Raw genomic sequence first — 18,869 nt, forward strand, 5'->3', positions numbered from 1 at the left:
TAAAACAAATTAAAACTTAAAGCATGCAGAGGGACCCAAAATGAATCTGTGACAATAGTCAGAATTTTGTTTTCTTAATTGGAATGTTTGCAGTGTATACTTACATAGTTTCATAATCCATAGGTATTTTGGGCTGCATACAGCCAGATTTGCATAACAGACAGATGTTATGTCAGCATTTCAGATATAGCCTGAAATGATCTTAATATTTAAGTCGCCCCTGTCCTTTTCTAATGTGCTTTGAAAAAGCTCTAATCCATTTTTTTGTATTTTGTAATTTTTTGGTAAATGCATTGTGCAAAATTAGAAATACAAAACCCCCTGTGTCATCATTGAGCAGTGCTTAAAAATAGCATTGCCACAAAGTGAAGAATACACAGTGTATTTGTCAGTGCAATGAATGTGTAATATCTGCTCTGCAGAACACAGAGGTAAGAAGGGTTTATTTCTTGCACCCGATCTTGTCTTCACGTCAGGAATAATCCCATTGGAGACAGTGGATTTACATGCTTACAAAACTGTGTAAAGGCACTTGGAGGGTGTCTGTGGCTTGCCCTCATTATTAAATCTCCTGTTAAAAGGGATCTGACTTTGTAAGGGACTTTGGACTTGTAACTGAGACAAATAGTTAGGTTTGGATTCATAACTTAATGGACCTATGCATAACTTTGCCTCTTGTCTGATCCTGCTGTTCTTTTTCTTTGTGACCTGCTTGGTAAAAAGGTACTTTTGTGTTCAAAATGGACTCATTGTTCAAAGTGGACTCATTCAGTGATGTATAAATACTGAAATGTGGGACAGGGCATTCTGCAGCACTATTACATCTTCAAACCATTCTAGGCTATAATAACTTCATTGTAATTGACTCATGCTAAGGATGATAAAAATGAGGGCTTCTGCTGCTAGCAGATAAATAGCCTGTCCTTTATGTTTGATATATCCTCTCTTCAAACCCTATAAACACTCAAGTACCTCTCCATTCATGAATAGAGAAACAACTTGGTCCTAAAAAGTCTTATAAAAGACAGTCAAGCATTTTGTAAAGCTGCAGAACTAGTCTGATGTAATTTTACATGACAGGGGTTCAGATTCATCTCTGAGGCAATGTATTTTCTTTCACTGTTTGGATATTTTTCCCTATCTCTCCCTTTCTTTACAAGGATTTTGACCATCACTGCCCATGGGTCAACAATTGCATAGGACGGAGGAACTACCGCTATTTTTTTCTCTTCTTGCTGTCCTTAAGTACACACATGGTTGGAGTGTTCACCTTTGGGCTCATCTTCGTCCTGAACCACATGGAAAAGCTGGGAGCAGCTCACACCACCATCACGTATCCTTCCTGTTGGTCTTTCCACACTCAAGGTGACTGAGGAGAATGGGCAAGAATGAATCTGTATATTTGTCCTCAGGGAGCTGGTGGAGCCTCTCCTGATCCCCCACTGCTCTCCTCCTGTAAATGCTCAGTGCAGGATTTCCTCTGTTCCCATTGTACCTGGGTGAGCGTGGATTGCTCCAGAAACTGTAGGTGACCCTTTGTCTTTCTCAATCTTTGTCATGACAGCCCAGCAGAAGGATGAGCTGCCTCCCTGAATTTAACTTAAAAGCAGGTGTAAATCTCAACTGCTGTTTGCTGAGTTTAGAATTCTGTTGCTGTGCTTTGGAGCAGAGGGTGCTCTGGAAGTAGCCCCCTGTGTGCTGGTGTAACACATGAATTACTGGCTCTGAGGGGTGATTCTTTGCAAGGTAGAAAGGTAGAACTCAGAATCACTGAGTTCACTCAACTTTTTGACCATCTCAAGGGTGAGGACCCAGACTAGGAGCCGATGGACTTAACTTTGAGATGGAATTTAGTTAGGCCTTGCTAAAGGTGAGGAATAATTTGCACACATGAGACCCCACCTGGAGTGCTGTACCAACATCAGAAGGATGTGGAGCTGCTGGAGCAAGTCCAGAGGAGGCCACAGAGGTGTTCAGAGAGTCCCTCTGCTCTGGAGACAGGCTGGGAGAGTTGATGTTGTTCAGCCTGGAGAAGAGAAGGCTGTAGGAAGACCTAAGAGCCCTTTCCAGTGCCTAAAGGGGCTCCAGGGGAGCTGGAGAGGGACTTTGGACAAGGGTCTGGAGTGAAAGGTTGAGGGGGAGCAGCTTCAAACTGAAAGAGGGCAAGTTTAGATGAGATATTAGCATAAAATTCTTCACTATGAGGCCCTGTCACAGGTTGCCCAGAGAAGCTGTAGCCGCCCCTGGATCCCTGGAAGTGTCCAAGGCCAGGCTGGACAGGGCTTGGAGCAGCCTGGGACAATGAAAATGGAACTCCCCTGACAACAGGGGAGGTGGAACTAGATGATCCTTAAGGTCCCTTCCAACTCAAACCATTCTATGACACTGTTACACTCCCCTATATTTTTTCTCTCCTTTTCCTCTCCCTGTCTTTCACAGACCCTTTTTCCCTTCACTCATCCCAGTTTCTTTAACCCTTGGATACAGAATGGCTGTCATGTGTGTGGCTGGGTTGTTCTTTATCCCAGTCATTGGTCTCACTGGCTTCCACATTGTTCTGGTGGCCCGAGGGCGCACAACCAATGAGCAGGTAAGAAGCAATCCTTTCTCCATGTTTGTGGCTTAGGTGCTGAGGTGGGAAGGAAAGTCAGCAAGTCAGCTTGGGTAAAGCTAATGATGGTCCAAATCTTACCAGAAATGCTCTTATTGGAGCTTCTGTGAAGATCTAGGAAGGTTGCCTATTTTTTTTTTCAGATTTTTTTTAATACACTGCAGGGAAAGATTTCCCTTTTTTAGCCACAGAGCACTACCCCAGGCTTATTTATTATTTAAAATCTACTCATGACCTTGAAATAGGTTTTATGTGGTAAGTACCATCAACCCCAGAAGTTCAAACTTTATGAGTCAGATTGAACAATCCATGAGATTGAGTGAAACAGAAAGGAAAAGATTAAATCATTTGCCCTCTCTCCTGGTATTTTGAGCTCCCCAGCAAGCCCTCACTGCCCTTAATAGGGTCTGAGTTAGCTCTTTGTCTCCCTCTGTGTCTCTCTCTTGTTCTCATGCATATGAGCTCACACACACAGAGTGCTGTTGGACCCAGCTTGGTTTGCTTCTCCAGACTAAGTGCCAACATTTGTGCCAAAAAGCCTGGAAAACTCCAGTTCCCCTGCAGTTGCTCAAATGTCCATGACCCACATCCCTGGGGTTGATGCAGACCTGCATTCATGTGCCCATTAATGGCTTGGTGTGGCAGATAGAGGTCAATGTGATGGGATCAATAACAGGTCCCTGCCAGCCCAAGGGCAGTTTGCAGGTGTGGCACAGGTCTCAGCCCTCATCCCAAGGCTCCTGAACTCTGTGCATCCCAGTGCTTTACCCTTGCACAGCTCCAGCTCCAAAGTGCCCCTCAGATCTGGGCTTTTTTCACATTTTTCTCCACCATACTTCTTTTCCCTTGTGGTTTGGGGGGTTTTTTCAGATGGGTTTTTGCTGCCCTTGCCCCCATGGGTGCTCTGCAGCTCCACTGAGCTGTTTTGGCTGTCCTGGGGGCTGATGGCTCCATGCTGTGGAGCTGTCTGGCTCCTGGGCAGGCTGTGAGCGATGAAAACATCTGTCTGAGGCCAGGCCCTCGTAAACTGAGATGACATTGTCTCCATCCCACAAGAGACAATAAAAACTCTTATCCAGAAGAGTGTGGGAGGTTTACATAAGCAAGGAATCTGAAGTCATCCTGAGCAGTTGCCTAACATGGCCTTTGAACAAAGCAAGCTTCCATAGCTGTCATCTTCAAATGCTTTTCTCTGTCCTGCTCAGAATCATCTGCTCTTCATTTTAAAATTAATTTTGGCCAAGTATTAGATTTGATAGTGCTAACAATAGTAGCTTGAAACACAGGGCATTTTGGTCTCATAGCCCAAATCGTGGTTTGCCTTAGGCTTGTCTTTGTGCAGTGATATAAACTCTCCATGAAAATTTTAGGCTGAAAAAGAAGGAAAAATTTAACTTTAAAAAATGTTAAATTTAATTTCATATGTTTATGGCTGTACTAGAATTTAGAAAGGTTGATGATTTTTCTGTGATCAAAATAACCATTGGAAAATGTATCCTAGCTTGGTTTGGTTTCCTGAGCTACCAAACCACTTGAGATTTATTACATCTTCCCATGCCATTTTGAAAATTAAATATAATCTGGTCTTAATTTCTGCTTAGTCATATGTAGGGGTTATCTGTAACTGAAGGATGGATGTTCCCAGCCCTGAGGTCTTTTCAGAGGAAGCATATCTGAGTAATTAGAGCACCAGACCAGGAGAGATGGATGTGAGATCTGCTCCTGGCTTTGCCACTGTTATAAAACATTCTCTTTTCTCCTGCAGTCTCAGTGCTGATTCTCTTTTCTCACACTGGTGGTTATCTACTGTCAGCTTTGCAGTTGCAATATGCTCAGCTTATCTTGTTCTCTTTTCTCAGTACATTTTGTAGGCCAGTGGTACAGACATTTTTGGGTTTTTACTGTAAATTTTTGGTATTTAATAATTCTGGAGTTTGTAAGTTCTGAGCATTCATAGTAGGCAGACTGTGATTGAAAAGTGCATAGTGGCTGGGTTTAGATGTTTACTGAGCTTTCTGAATGCCTCTGAAATTCTTTTATGGAATGAAAATAACCCATAACCCAACATCTGCTCATATCCTGGTATTTTTAGTTTCTGAATAGAGTAAATAAATACCCTTCCTTCTTAGACTGCTTTCTAGCAGTGATTTTCAAACTACTTTAGAAACCAAATATAATTAGTACTGTAATCTGTGAATTGGAGAAATTTTATTTTCATACTGTGTTTGAGAAAATGGGCACAGAGATATGAAATGCTTTGCCAGCATCTGGCACAAGTCAGTGTGAGCCCAGGATTGATTGCAGACGTGCCAAATGTCCCAGGCCCATGTTTTTATCAAAAGGTTGTTCTTCCAAATCTCAGAACTTCCAGCCTCTCTCTCTTGGCCTTTTAAAGAGCTTTATGTTATATCAACAAGGCCAGCATAATATATTGCAGAATCATTTAATCCTTGTTATTTTATGTGCAAGTTATTAAAGTATTTCTGGTGCTGTGTAAACTTGTTGCTAGATCAGAACTATGAGCTGATTAAAATGCTTTACTTGCAAACAACAACAACAGTAATGCTTTTAATGGCAACCACTATTAATCTCCCTGGCTTTATTGGTGTTTATCCCCATATGGTGACTTTTGAGCATGTGCCTGTAGAGTACAAACTCTTTATAATGCCTATGAAGCCTTGAATGGATCTCGCCAGTCTAATGAGGCTTGGCTTTTATTAAACCTGCTCATTTACAAGCAAACATTGTAATCACCAGGGAGTTCCTGGCACCCTCCCACGTAAGGCAGTGGTTTGTACTGATTGCTGCTCAGGATGAGATCTGAGAGAAACATTGCTCTCATCCAGCATTTGGGAACATTGATTCGACTTTGCTGTTGGTTTGGAGGGGTCTCGCCAAGGCAGAGGAGGGGAATGAAAGAGACCCAAACAGGATGTCTGGCTAGGAGCAGACACAAATCCAGTGCAGGAGCAGCATGGAGATGTGAACACATCACTTTGAAATCCAGTCATATTTAGCAATGTCCTTTTGGGAAGGATCTTGAGTGGAGTGCCTCCTAGCTGGAATTAGGTGACAGAGGTGGTGTGTCAGAGCTGGAGTGATAAAGTGCAGCATTCAAAGAAAAATGATCTGTTTGGGAAGGACAGAAGGGTCAGGCTTGTTGTTGGCTTTCTGAGGCTTGGATGATGACTTTTATGTAACCAGAGGTTTGAGCAGTGTCCTGAACATGTTTCCAGGTGACAGGGAAATTCCGTGGGGGAGTGAATCCTTTTACCCGCGGATGCTGTGGAAACGTGGAACATGTGCTCTGCAGCCCCTTGGCTCCCAGGTAAGAGAAATGCTCTCAGCTGGAATGAGGGAACAAGAATCCCTGTTGGGACAGGGGGAGAAATGTGCTTGGCTGGGCTCACAAGCCAAGGATCATTGATGGAATAAGGGGAAAGCAAAGCAAAACAGTCGTGAACGTAGAGCTCTGTGATAGCTGCTTCCCTGATGCATGGCTGTAACCTGTAACTTACCACCCTTATCCCAGAAATATTTTTTTGGCATGAGCTTGTCAAACTATGTCGAGCTCATACCCTTGTCTTCACCAGCTTGTTTATCCAGTGGATTTCAGTAACAAGGTAAATATCCATATGTTATCATATTGCCCACACTACTTCTTACACTCTACAGGCAATGTCCACTCTGCTGGGGAAAAGGGAAGAAGCTAAAATCAGCCTTTCTTCTTAAGAGTTAAATCTAATTTCAGGCTGCTGTGGTTTTCAATCTCACTGGCACTTTCATTATCATAAAACAGATTATCAATGAGATCTACATCATGAAACTTGAGATTTTATTTATGGCTTTCTATTTTTGGGGAAATGGATTTATCGTTTCACATTTTGAAATCAGGATCTTAATGCAGTAGATCAGATGGACTATAAATAATTCTAGGTGCTGAGCTGTCCGGCCTGCAAACATGTTCATAATCTTACTAGAAGACTTATTTGAGCCTTTTTAGGGTGTTGAACAATTCCAGACCCTGACACTCTTATCTGCGTTTTTCCCCCTTTGTTATACAACAAATAATTCCTAAAGGACTGTTACATGTGTTAAAGATATTGGAGTAGCTGCTTCTCAAACCTTCCAAACATGAAAGTCAGGTCAAGGTGGATGAGAAGAGTTGGATATTAAATGCTGTGAGACACTTGTGTTAAGAGAGGGGTTGTGAGTACCATCATCATGGCTATTCACAGAATTGTAACAAGCAGAACATTTGTGTTTTGTGAACACCTGTTCAGATTGTTCTGTTTATTGAAGGTCCCTGAGCCATCACTACTAGAATGTCCTGTTCACTAGATAAAACAGAGAAAGCTGGTGTGTGTATTGATATTTAGGCATTGTACAGACACTGGCCAATTGCACTTAGAGAATTCTATCTAAAATCAGCCATTTCCTCTTAGATTTTTTGCTTCCTATAGACTTGGCAGTCTTTTTTACCTCCATTTATTTGAACACTAAACATGCTACAGAAACAAGTCACCATGTGGTAAGTTAGAACTGGCAGCACATCATCTTCTCCATGGTAACTCCCCATGTGCTGGGTCTTGTTCCCCAGACACTGACTCCCACCACAGGGCAGCTGTTTGGTGTTAACTGGGATCATGTAGTCAGTCACTTCTGTTGGTGGAAGGCCTCTCTTGCTCTCTTCGTGCTCTTGTCCATTAGTGCTTAAAAAATTGCTGATTTTTTTAATGCATCTTCTCCTTTCGCTCACTAATTATTGTTTTTGGGTTTTTTTATTGCTGCTTAATTATTACATCTACTGAAATAAATTGAGGTTCTTACCTTGATTCTGACATATTCTTAAATCATAACCTGGAAGTGGGAAGATTTTTAAGCCTCGTTCTTAGGTTGCTGTTTATTTTAATGATGAGTGTTGCACAATTCATCAGGTACGTGGTTGAGCCCAAGAAGAAGCAAGCTGTGAGTGTGAAGCCTCCTTTCCTGAGGCCGGACTTGTCCGAGCGACAGATCACGGTGAAGATCAGCGACAACGGCATCCAAGCCAACCTCAACCGCAGCAAGGTGAGGGAATCTCCAAGCTCTGCTTTTGCAGGGCAGGGATTGAGCATTATCAAGCCTGGGAATGAGTCTGTCATTGACAAATCTCTTTGAGATGATGCAGAAACTGGAGTTTGAGTCCTTGTCATGTACTTCATGCTTTGAAAGTAATGCAAGTTCAGTAACTGCAGCTCTTGATCCAGTAAGAGGCAGCTCTAGCATGGAATCCCTCTGGGATTCTTTTGGAAGAGTTGCCTGTTCTTTGCAGTAGTTAATTTCTGTCCCAAGAGCTGTCACCTCTTCGTGTTCAAATTAATTTTAATGAACCCTTGTACCACCAGACCAGGTCAGCTGTTCTACTTCAGAGAACGCTCTGAGCTTCCAGACTGCAGGAAGGCTTGTGGTCAAGGGCAAGGAATATTGACTCAGAAGCTGAGCTCTCTTTTCAGTTTCTCCTGTCATGAATAATAAAGAAGGATTTATTTAGTCCCATAAAAAGTGGTGGATTCAAATGAAGCCAACTTGTAAGATTTTTGTGGATAGTTACTTCCTTTGGAAGAAACTTTGAATAGTTACTTGCTGAGAGCTACCTGGAAAGTTGCTGAAAAATGCTAGAAAGCACTATTGTCTTCTACCACATATTAATTAGCATGATGATTATAGTACTTAGCCTGCCAAGTAGATCAGGATAGTACATTTAAAATTCTACTGGCTGGTTATGACAATGCTAATTTTACATGTGGCAGTCTTTGCCTGCAGTGGATGCTAAATCCTGTTTGTCATTATAGGTATAGGTAGTTCTGGTTCTTTGGTACAGCCAGCACTCTGCCACATGCTGCTATTGAACCAAGTTTCATGTAATGATTGATTTTTTTGGATCATTTTCAGTCTAAAATCAGCCTGGAAGGCCTGGAGGATAAGAGTATGGATGTGCAACCAACTCTCCCACCCAAAGGAGATCCAAGCAAGTACTCTGAGCTAAAAGGGCAGCTGGGCACCAGTGAAGGTATGTATGATCAGTGTTTTATTTTTATTTATAAGAAACTATTTTAGCCTCTTTAAAATGCTTCTTGTATTTTTTCAAAACTTGTGATCTGGGTGATGGATTTTTTTCCTATTTATAAGATTTCCAGACTAGGGGAATTAACAGCAGGAAAGGGAGAGAAAAGCCTGCTTGAAGTGGTTTATTCAAGCCTAGGTTAATTTTTCATGTCAGTTTTGCAGAGATTATAAACACTTTTAAACCCCTTCTTAAATCAATTTTAAAAATAAAAACATCTAAGGAATCAGAAATATTAGCATGACATTCTTGGGCGTTGCAAACTGAATTATTTCATTGGTAAGAATGTGAACTTTATGCTTTGATACTATTAAAAAAAACTTTTTTTTTTTCAGGCAGAACTAGTAGCTGAATCCAACCCAAATATTTAGTATTTCAAATTAGGCAAAATTTCTACTCGCCAAAACATGTCACCCCATTCAACATATTGTGTCTTGTTTCTTCTTCTCTGTAGATGGCTGACGTGGCAGCAATGTGCTGTTACTGCCATTGGGAGCCCATTGATTTTGGTGGAATTCTGCACAAAGTACTGCAAGTTCTATTCTCTCCAGAACAGATCTGCTTGCAGAGCACGATGGATGGCAATGAATCACGGCTGACAGCTTTCTGTCCACACACATTTTAATAGAAATTTTTTTTTTTTTCTTTTGCAGAAGGTGGCCTCTCACCCAAACTGATCAGCCCTCCCACTCCTGCCATGTACAAATACCGCCCAGGTTTCAGCAACACCCCCAAAGTTCACTACCACGCCACGGCCGAGCAGGTGAGCGCACTCCGAGTTTCTGCCCCAGCTAGTGCAGGCACTGTGGAGCTGAGGGGGAATTCACTGCAGGGCTCCAGTGAGTGCCAGAGTGGAAAAGTAGATAACAAAGCTTGGCACTTTTGTGTGACAGCGTATTATTTTCACTGTGCTCCTTATGGAAACATGTCTGGTTTCACAGCTTCCCCCTGCTGACACGTCTGTCCCTCTGCCAGGCGTGTGCTGCCACTGCTGCAGTGTCTCAGCCTCATCCTGGGGTGCTGAGAAGTGTCACCTCCCGTTGGCTTCTCCTGGCAGAGGTGCCACCTCACATTCCCTTCAGAGGGAGCTGGGCATGCTGAGTGCTTCTCTGGATCAGACCGCTTAGCCAACACTCAGTGTACTCACTGATTCCTTAAGATGTCAGCTTGCAAAATAGAAAGAACTTTTAAAGCATCCCAAGGGATATTTTAGTAAAAATTAACAGAAGAGTCCTCACATTTGACCTTCCTTAGCACCTTTTCAGTGCATTTGGATTATATGGAAAAAAACACCTTCCTAACTCTTGGCATCATTTTCACCTATCAAGAAAAATGAGGTCCAAACAATTAGACAGATTTGCTGGGGAATTTTGACAGTTTATTCTTTTGCATAGAAGTTATGAAACTTATTTCTCATGAATTTATTGCAAATATTCCTTGGCCCCTGGGACCTGAGAACAGCATTTGGAAAATCACTGCTCTAACTTGCATATTTGCAATATGTATCTAAGTCTTCATGCACCAGTGGAGACGCCCTTAACAAACACATACCACACACAGTGCAGTTTTCTCAAAATTAATTTCATCAGGTCCTTCAGTATCACCCCTGGAATAACAAGAAGGGGGTGATAGGAAGGAGTATTATGAAAGAAGTAAAAAAGGAAAATACGGTAGATAAAAACAATTGACTGTAGCAACACTGTAATAAGACAGAATGTTCCTTAAATAGTGAGGAAAGCTTTTCCTGAATCCTCCTCATTTTGAAAAGAAAGATGGTGATAGATAGTGTAATTGCAGCTATGACCAAGTTTAAGTTTTAGTCTTACTGCAGTAATGGTAAATCTTATTCTCTGGATTTGTCCACTTAATGAAGAAACAAGTGGCTTATGAGAGGGAACACAAGAACAATGTGTTCACTGTATCCAGAAAGTTTAATATCCTCTCATTTTCATTTTATTACATGAAAAATGGCTTGTTCATCCAGTTCAAAATAGTCTATTTACAGGCATCATGTAGCAATTTTGAGCTGTGGAAGCCACAGCATTCTGAGTCATAATGCCAAAAGTCAGAGAGCCAAGGAAGGTAGGCTTGTTGTGTTCATTCAGGGCACAGCCAGAGATGCAATATAGATACAGGGCAGGTTCTGATTAGGCCAGGGGACTGGGCAGTGCTGTGAAGTGATAACAGGGAACAGCACCTTCACTCTGAGGGCTGCTGTTTCAATCCTAACTCAAAACAGTGCTGTTGCTGTTGCTGACTGGTGTACAAGCTCTGGGGCCTTGTTCAGTTTTATAGTAGTCACAACTCTGTAGTAGTCAGCTGGGAGTATCATAAAATGGGGTTCACGTGAGGAGCTGATAGGAGGGCATGGATTTGTCTGCCAAGCCTAAGTAGGAGGTACAGAGGGAAAGAGACTGGGCTCTGTGAGGAATGCCATGGTGTCTGTTCTGTATCAGTTCTTCAGCCTGTCAGTGTAATTCTGCTTTTGAGCAGTGAAAGCTGCTAGGAAAGAGGCATTGGGACACAAGGATAAGTAGCACAAATACACTTAAAAGCTACGTCATTGCTCTCATCCTCCTTTACAGGCTGTCACTTGGTGTCCTTTTTCCAGAGAAGGCCAAATTTAGCACCATGCTCTAGAAGAGAGTGAGCTGTTTTGCATATTTCTCTATCTTCCAGCTGAAAGGAAAAAAGCTTTTTAAAAACATTCACAATAAACCAGGGGTTTGTCATTCAGTTTATTTTTTTAATCATTTTCCTTTAAAAGAAACTAAAGAACAAGCTGTGCCAACTGCATTTCTGATTAAATATGTGACTGATAATAACTCTTTGTTTGCACAGCCAGTGTAGCCAATTTATTGTGCATTATGGAAACTCTTCCTTAAAAATAACAGTGAAAACTATTTGCTTAGCACAGAATGGCATTTTAAGTGAACAGAACTCTGAGCAATTTTCACAGAGTAAAACAAAGTGAAGTCCTATCTGTTTTTAGAGCACATAAATAAACTATGCACTTTGTTTCCTTTTCTGATGCGGCCACTTTCTCCTACACAGGCAATAAAAAAGAGAAAATTGCTTCATTTCATTGTCTAAATGGTGGGAAGGAGCCTCTCTGCTTTAATTAAGGTTAAGTGCCTAATTTTGAAGACCTATGACCAGAAGTTCAGAATTACTGAATATTCATAGTGCAGAGTAGAGTGGATAAGAGTGTGCTGGTCCCCAGCGTGTTGAAATGAAGCTCAAAATATTTCTGTCTCAGCACACAAGTCCAGACATCCCTCAACTCAAGAGCTATTTGTAGAAAATGTGAAGTGCAGTGCTTTTTCCAAGGGCAGTATTATCAGATAACAATCTGATTTACCTTGACTGAGACTTGAGTCTCAGCTTGTGTCTCATTCAGTGTCCATGTATTAACTTATATTTTACTGTCAATATTATTTAGCAACTCCTCCATGGTTCTAAGGTGCTAATCCATATGTTGAACAGGAGTCAGGAGATTTTCTTGTAATGAACCTGGGCTGGCAGTCAGAGGGAAGACCTTCAGCTCTGTCCTTCCATACACTCACTGAAAGAGCAAACCTGTACTTACATGTCACTGGCTTCTGTTTCTCATACTCACCTTTGTTTTAGATCACCTTGCAGGAGGGACACAGTCAGGGGGCTCTGATAGAAGAGGATGGCAGGAGCCTTGATTACCAGTCTGAACCCAGCTTGGACATCCCCAGCTACCGGAAGAGCTCCCTGCACAAGACCTACCAGTCTTCCCCACTCCAGATAGATTCCTTTGCCATCAATTCACGATCCCTGAGTCTGAAATCTGCTGGCAGGAGAGGGACAGACAAAGTGCCCCTTCATCCAATAAAGTCCGAAGGAGAGGCTTCCACCCCTTACAAAAGCATCTTTTCTCCCAATTCCCTGTCAAACAGAAATGGGAGTCTTTCCTATGACAGTTTGCTGAACCCCATGTCTCCCTCGGGGAGGAAGTGCATTGCCCATTCTGCAGTCAGCTCTGTTGGGTACCACTCCCCATACTTGTCAGCCAAAATGTGCCACCTGCGGGGCAGCGAGCTGCAGCGCCAGCCCCCGCAGAGCTTCAGCCCGGTGCTGGGCAGCCCGGCCCCGCATCAGCGAGAGCCCTCCCCAGTGCGCTACGATAACCTCTCCAAGACAATTATGGCATCCATCCAGGAGAGGAAAGAGATGGAAGAGAGGGAGAAGCTCCTCCACTCGCACCCTGACTCGGTGTTTGCAGACTCAGGTGTCTATGACACGCCCAGCTCCTACAGCCTGCAGCAAGTGAGCACGCTCTCGGAAGACCCGCGCAGCATGGCCATGAGATACGGATCCAGGGACAATCTGATGGCTGCCACCAGCTTTAGCACAAGGAACCCTGTACTGCAGTCCTCAGTGTCTTCACTCTCAAGTGCAATGACAAGAGCCCCAAGGACTTCCACAACCTCTCTGCAAGCTGATTTAGCCAATAATAACGTGCAGTCCCATCAAGCACTGCAGGGCAGGGTGAGCAATGGCTCCTACAAATCCCCAGGCCACCAGGTCCCATCGTCCCCCACAGGGATGCCTAGGTCACCCTCTTACGGAGGCCCGAAGGCTGTGTCGTTTGTAAACACTGTGGAAATCACAGAGGTGCAGTCAGTGGGAGCACAGAGGTATGTACTGCTTGAGGGGCTGAGAGCACTGGAAATCTGCTTGTGAGCAAGGGCTGGAGCTGGAGCTGCGCTGGAGGCACACCCTGAGGAGGTGTTTGCTGTGGGCCATGATGGTGGGAGGTTTGTGGGTGCTCTTCAGTTCTGTCACACCCCCACAGCAACCTCATCATGACAAAATGTTTGCACTTCTGCTGTACCTTGAACTGCAGGTGGTCACTTTTGCTGTAAATTCATAGTGAAACGATGTCATAGCTGAACTGGGGAATTATTTCCAAGGTGTGAGGTAGATTATTCCTCCCCTTAGGCACAAAAGGGTGGAACTGTTCTACTTTGCAGCCTGAAGAGAGGCTGACCCAGACATTGCATGGGTACAGAGGCAGAGCTGGGATCCTGCTTGTGCAACATACCCTCCACAGAGGGAAACATGCTGAGATCCTGGTGCTTGGCATTGACAGCTCTGTATTTACCAGTGTTTAGTGTCCATAGTACAGAACTGCTGATAAAAGCACAGAGCTTCATGATATTACCTTAAGGCCTTTCTGCTTCCTTCCTTTCTGTAAGAAAGCATGGAGAGAAAGGATTTGCTGTGCTGAAAGCCTCAGTAACTGCCACCTGAGCAAGATGCTCAGCTGCAGCTTCTGCATGTGCTTCTGTTTTCCTTCTGGAAGCTATGAAGCTTGGAAAGCTTGAAAAGATCGTGATCCTGCTGAGGATGTAGTATTTCAGCTTAGTTGGGACCTTGAGGGCAGCTCTTCAGAAATATCTAAGTTTCCTTTGTCTCTGGTACTTACTGTGCTGTGCTGGCCTTTGGTTTAGATCCCAGGTTTCTCTCTCCTGTTATCCAACAGTTTTGGAAAATGTACTGAAATGTGGGAGAACTATTATTGTAGACCTCCTGAAGTTAAGTGCAAACAAGTTGTTTCAGAGATGAGCAACAAAGTTTTGTTTACCTGGATATTTAACTGGGAAATGTTTTTTCTGAGAATTTGTTTCTGCTTTTAAAACACAGTTTGGCTTAAGGTCAGTGGTGAGCAGTGGTAACAGTTAAACTCTCCTGTGTCCTACAAATGCCTATGCAATTAGTTTGGAACAACAAAGCATTTAAACAAGTAATTAAATTAACAGATATTACTCAGGCGTGGTCCACTAACCTAATGGCCAAATTAATTCTCTCATTTCAGTGGCTTTTCATCAAATGCACTGGCTTCAACCATCTTGCTCCCAGGCTTGAATATTTTGCAATGCTGGGAACTCAGGATGACAGGGGTAATTGTTTATTCTGAATGAAGCCATTCTGTACCACACTTTATCACTAATACTGCATCTTTTTATATTTCTTTTGGTGCAGGGATGACATGCAGTTGAAGACACCTCACAGTAAAATAAATGGACAGCCAAAAGGAATAGCCAGGTTGGGTTCAACATCAAGTTCCCAGGGGACACCAGTCAGCCCTGCTAGACACTCTAATGTTAAGAAGGTGTCTGGAGTTGGTGGAACAACCTATGAAATTTCAGTGTAAAATAAAATGAATTAAAAACAAAGAGCCATCCACTCAGCCAGCCATGAAGCTAGGAGCACTGTGAAGACTCAAACAACAACAAAGAAGGAGCAGCAGCAGTCGGCCACTCTCCTTTTCTTGTTTTGGGTTTGTTCTGTTTTCATCTTTCTCTTTTGGCCAAAAACCAGCTGCAGCCTTATTCTTGAAGGAATAATAAAATTGTACAGTCTATCAGACTCTTCCTGAACCGACAGGCATGAACTGGCTACGACCTAAGACCACACGGAGCGAAATTCCTTCCTGCAAGAGAGCGCTAAAGCCATTGTGCGCGTGTCTGTCCAACCACTCTGTTGTGCAGCTCTTGTGCTGTGAAACAGTTCAGTCAGCCAGGATCAGTCAGTTCTCCCATGCCCCTTCCCAGTTCTTCTGGCCAGCGAGGTGTCTGGTAGGAGCCAGAGGACTGGCTGCTGTTTTCCTGTTGACATGGAAAGTGGGGTTCCTGCGCTGGGCAGGAGCTTCTTTTCGTCCCCCGGGCGCTGCAGCTCAGGTTCCTCCTCCTGGGAAGGAACAAGGCAAGGCCACTTGGGCTGCAGACACCATGTCTTCTTCAAAAGCCTCCCTGGTCCCAGATGGGGGCAGGAGAAGGGATAGCAACAGCTTCTCCCCGTCTGCCGTTGGCCTCCCTGTGTGTGAAGTTGTGTGTGTGTGTGTGCGTGTTTGTCTCCATGGAAAAGGACCGCAACACCGGCGAGGATCTGCTACTCTGACCTCCTGCTCCCTCTGGGTTTGAAAGGCTTCTCTGACCCAGCAACAGAACCAAGCAGATGAGAAGAGAAATGTTCAGATGGAAGCATATTTTAAACAGCCATCAGCTGCTTTCCCTGCTCCCTCCTTACCTGTTGGATTTAGGCAATAACAGAGTTTACTGCCTCGCCCTGGTGCCGTCAGTGTAATCCCGCAGCAAGGTTATCATAAGCTGTCGAATTTACAGTGTGTGTAACTGAGCCAAGTGTGCATCTAAAGGATATAAATTTTCTGTCTGCCTAATTACTAGCACATTCCCTCTGGTCTTCAATACTGTTAGACAAAGGATTTTCAATTTGGGTTTTTTCCCCCCTGGGGAACAACTTTTTAAAATAATATCAATCAAATCTATTTAACATTCTGAGGTTTCTTTTTCCTGTCTCCAGAAAACTACATTTACTTTGTTGGATTTAAAGACAACTTTGCCATAAAAAACAAGAAAGGGGTGCATTACTTTTGTCAAAAATATGAGGACTCTGGCAAAGCTAATTTTGGGACAAATGGATTTTTATTTCTCTATTCCTTATCTCCTTTTCCTTACCATTCAGTTACCACCTCAGAAGTCAAAAGTACTGAGATCTGGACCAATGCTAACTTGCCAGATCATGTGTGCAATTAAGAATATCCTGAGCGACTGTTGCCAAAGTCACTAAAAATTGTTATTTATCACTGAGCCAGTCAGTATACAAGACCTCGACTTCCCACCTGGTTCTCTTGGTGAATAGTTTTGATTAGAGATCTAAATCCATCATTTTTCAGGATATTCGTTTCAAGGGGTTAAATCCTTTTCAGTCCTTGACTATAATGGAAAGCTCTCCAGGTATTTGGTAGCAATTCAGAATGTGTTAATAATATCTTACTTGTTTTCATGTATGTTGAGGTTAATTATTCCAGAAGGCAAATATTGACCTTAATTTTGCCTGGTTACAATTTATATTTTGATTTGATGAATCTTGACATCTGCTGCAATACATGGTTATTATGTCCCTTGTATATCACATTATTTTTTGGAGACAAAGGTTGAAGAGAACATAAGAAAGTTAATCATCTCTCTGTGTAATGCTCTATGTTGCCTGAAGGAAGAAACATGGAAAGCAATGCATCTGCAATAGGCTGAAGTTCTGAGAGAGTGAAGTAGAAATCAGTGTGCATTTTATTGCCTTGGTGATATTTTAAATGCCTGGTGTAGGGATATTGCAGAGCAGAGAAGCAATAGTGTTTCTGTGCAGATTTCTCACTGGCGTGTAGAACATTGTCTTTAGTTGGAGGCACCATGGTGCCAGAAGGATGCTGGCAAACTGGATCAGGTATAGATGGAGCAATATATATTAAAGAACTGGATGGGCTGGCTAATGAGAAGATTTAAAGGGCTAAAACATGCCACTGGCTAAGCAATGACGTGGAAATTGAGTATCATAATTTTACAAATATGTTACTTAAAAGTTGTAAAACCAAAGGTAAATCCAAGGGTTGTCACTGGTAGCCAATGCTCTACATTTAGAATGAGGCAGAAAAGATGGAGAGGAAGGGGCAATGAATAGTCTTCCAAGCAGAGTTTTGGACAAACTGTTTAGGACAGTCAAACTGTATTTGGACAAGTCATTAAAAAATTTCTGTGAGAGGTGAGTCTGTAGGGACAAGGGGTAGACCAGATGGCCTTACAGATTTCTTCCATCTTTAACTGTTATTAATCTGCAGTCTACCCTGATGTTAACTCCTCAGGAAGATGCAGTACTTCTTTAAGGACTGGAATTCACTCTGGTGCATAGAGTATCACAAAATTACTTGTTTTTAAAGTATCATGTATGCCATATGTAAGCCCTGAAAAAGAGGGGGTAGGAAACACATGGGATTAGGGAGTGAGACAAGGGCACATTTTATCATGTATCTTTGAATACGTACATGAAATTCATGCAAGCAAGGCTGAAAATTTGCACCAATGTAATATTTGAGATTTGCATCCCGGTGATGCTCCACTTTGATCGTTCTTTCTCTTGCATTTATAAATGAAAAAGCTACTGAGGAACTTGAAGGGCCAAAGAGCCTTTGAAGTTAACTACATTAGTTCATGAGAGAATTTCTCAGTAAGACTAAACACAGTATTGTGTGTATAAAGCACTAATATCCAGGGTTATTTTGACATAGTTCACAAGGGGTAAGGGAGAAAAAAAGGATGCACTGTGTCAGTACAGGTTCAGCAGTAAGGACTATGTATTTTGTGAGTAGTTTTGCCCACAGTTGACAGACATTCAACTTTTTCATAGGTTTACAATGGTACCAAAGTATTTTTTTTTCCTTTTGAGGTTTGCTTTTAATTCAGTGCACATAGCCTGGAGTAAATGATTCAGATTTTCTGAAAGAATAATCTAAGCAGAACTGTTAACAGGAGATTGCATGCAGCAAATCCAGCCTCATTTCCATCCAAGGCACTGAACCTGCAGCTATTTACTCATAAATGTGTCTGTTCCATAGTTCCTGTTGTGGGACTGGGGACCTATTTATTAAATCTAATTTTTGAGCAGAATCCAGCCCATATTAAAGTACAGTTCTTGAAGCAGTTTACAGATCAGCAGTAAGGTTCTTCTGTCAAGATACCCTGCTTTTACAGACACTGCAGGCCAAATCTTCAGCTTGTATAAATTAGTGTGGCTCCATGAAAGCTCATTTAATTGATGCTAATTTATAGTAGGTGGGGATCAGCCATGAAAATCCAGCACGAGTTAACACATCCTGTAAAGTAGCTTTTTTATTTTTGTCATGCTTATTTCATGTTTCAAAAGTCTTAAATATTTTCAACATGTTTTTATTTGTAGCTGTGGATTGTATTACTTATTTAAAAAAGATCAATAGGTTTTTTTAGTTTACGCATCAGTTTTCATTGCATATTGCATTTTATTATCTGTTTGTTCCCTGTTCATATGCTCCCATTTAGCCTCCAGGTTTTCATTGTAGTACTTTTCTGCCTTGAAAAGTTGGATCTCTATATCTTTAGTTGTATAATATATTGAGTATTATGGAATTAAATGTACCTTACTACATGGGTGGGAGAGAGAGAAAATATTTTTACTTGAAGCCTTAATATTTTCTTTTTTTACTACTTTGTTTGTTGACCTCATAGGAAAGTCTGAATAGCAAAGACTTTGAAACTCCGGGCCAAATACTGCACTGACAGACAACCAGCA

General features: G+C 42.3%; 1 protein-coding gene across 2 annotated transcripts in view; it reads left to right on the forward strand.

Moving 5' to 3' along the window:
- The window catches only part of ZDHHC8 (zinc finger DHHC-type palmitoyltransferase 8), a 109,227-nt gene extending 91,374 nt beyond the window's left edge, over positions 1-17,853 (forward strand). The window contains exons 4-11 of one of the 2 annotated variants that reach the window (XM_058816770.1): positions 1,161-1,333; positions 2,488-2,590; positions 5,848-5,939; positions 7,507-7,681; positions 8,546-8,663; positions 9,371-9,480; positions 12,348-13,384; positions 14,733-17,853. In XM_058816770.1, coding sequence (XP_058672753.1) covers positions 1,161-1,333; positions 2,488-2,590; positions 5,848-5,939; positions 7,507-7,681; positions 8,546-8,663; positions 9,371-9,480; positions 12,348-13,384; positions 14,733-14,904 — 1,980 coding nt within the window. In that variant the 3' untranslated portion in view covers positions 14,905-17,853. The remainder of the gene's footprint in view (positions 1-1,160; positions 1,334-2,487; positions 2,591-5,847; positions 5,940-7,506; positions 7,682-8,545; positions 8,664-9,370; positions 9,481-12,347; positions 13,385-14,732) is intronic. The other variant, XM_058816771.1, reaches the window with a different exon arrangement.
- Positions 17,854-18,869: the final 1,016 nt, after the last annotated feature.

Source organism: Ammospiza caudacuta, chromosome 18 (assembly GCF_027887145.1).
Source record: "Ammospiza caudacuta isolate bAmmCau1 chromosome 18, bAmmCau1.pri, whole genome shotgun sequence".
Classification (NCBI taxonomy): domain Eukaryota; kingdom Metazoa; phylum Chordata; class Aves; order Passeriformes; family Passerellidae; genus Ammospiza; species Ammospiza caudacuta.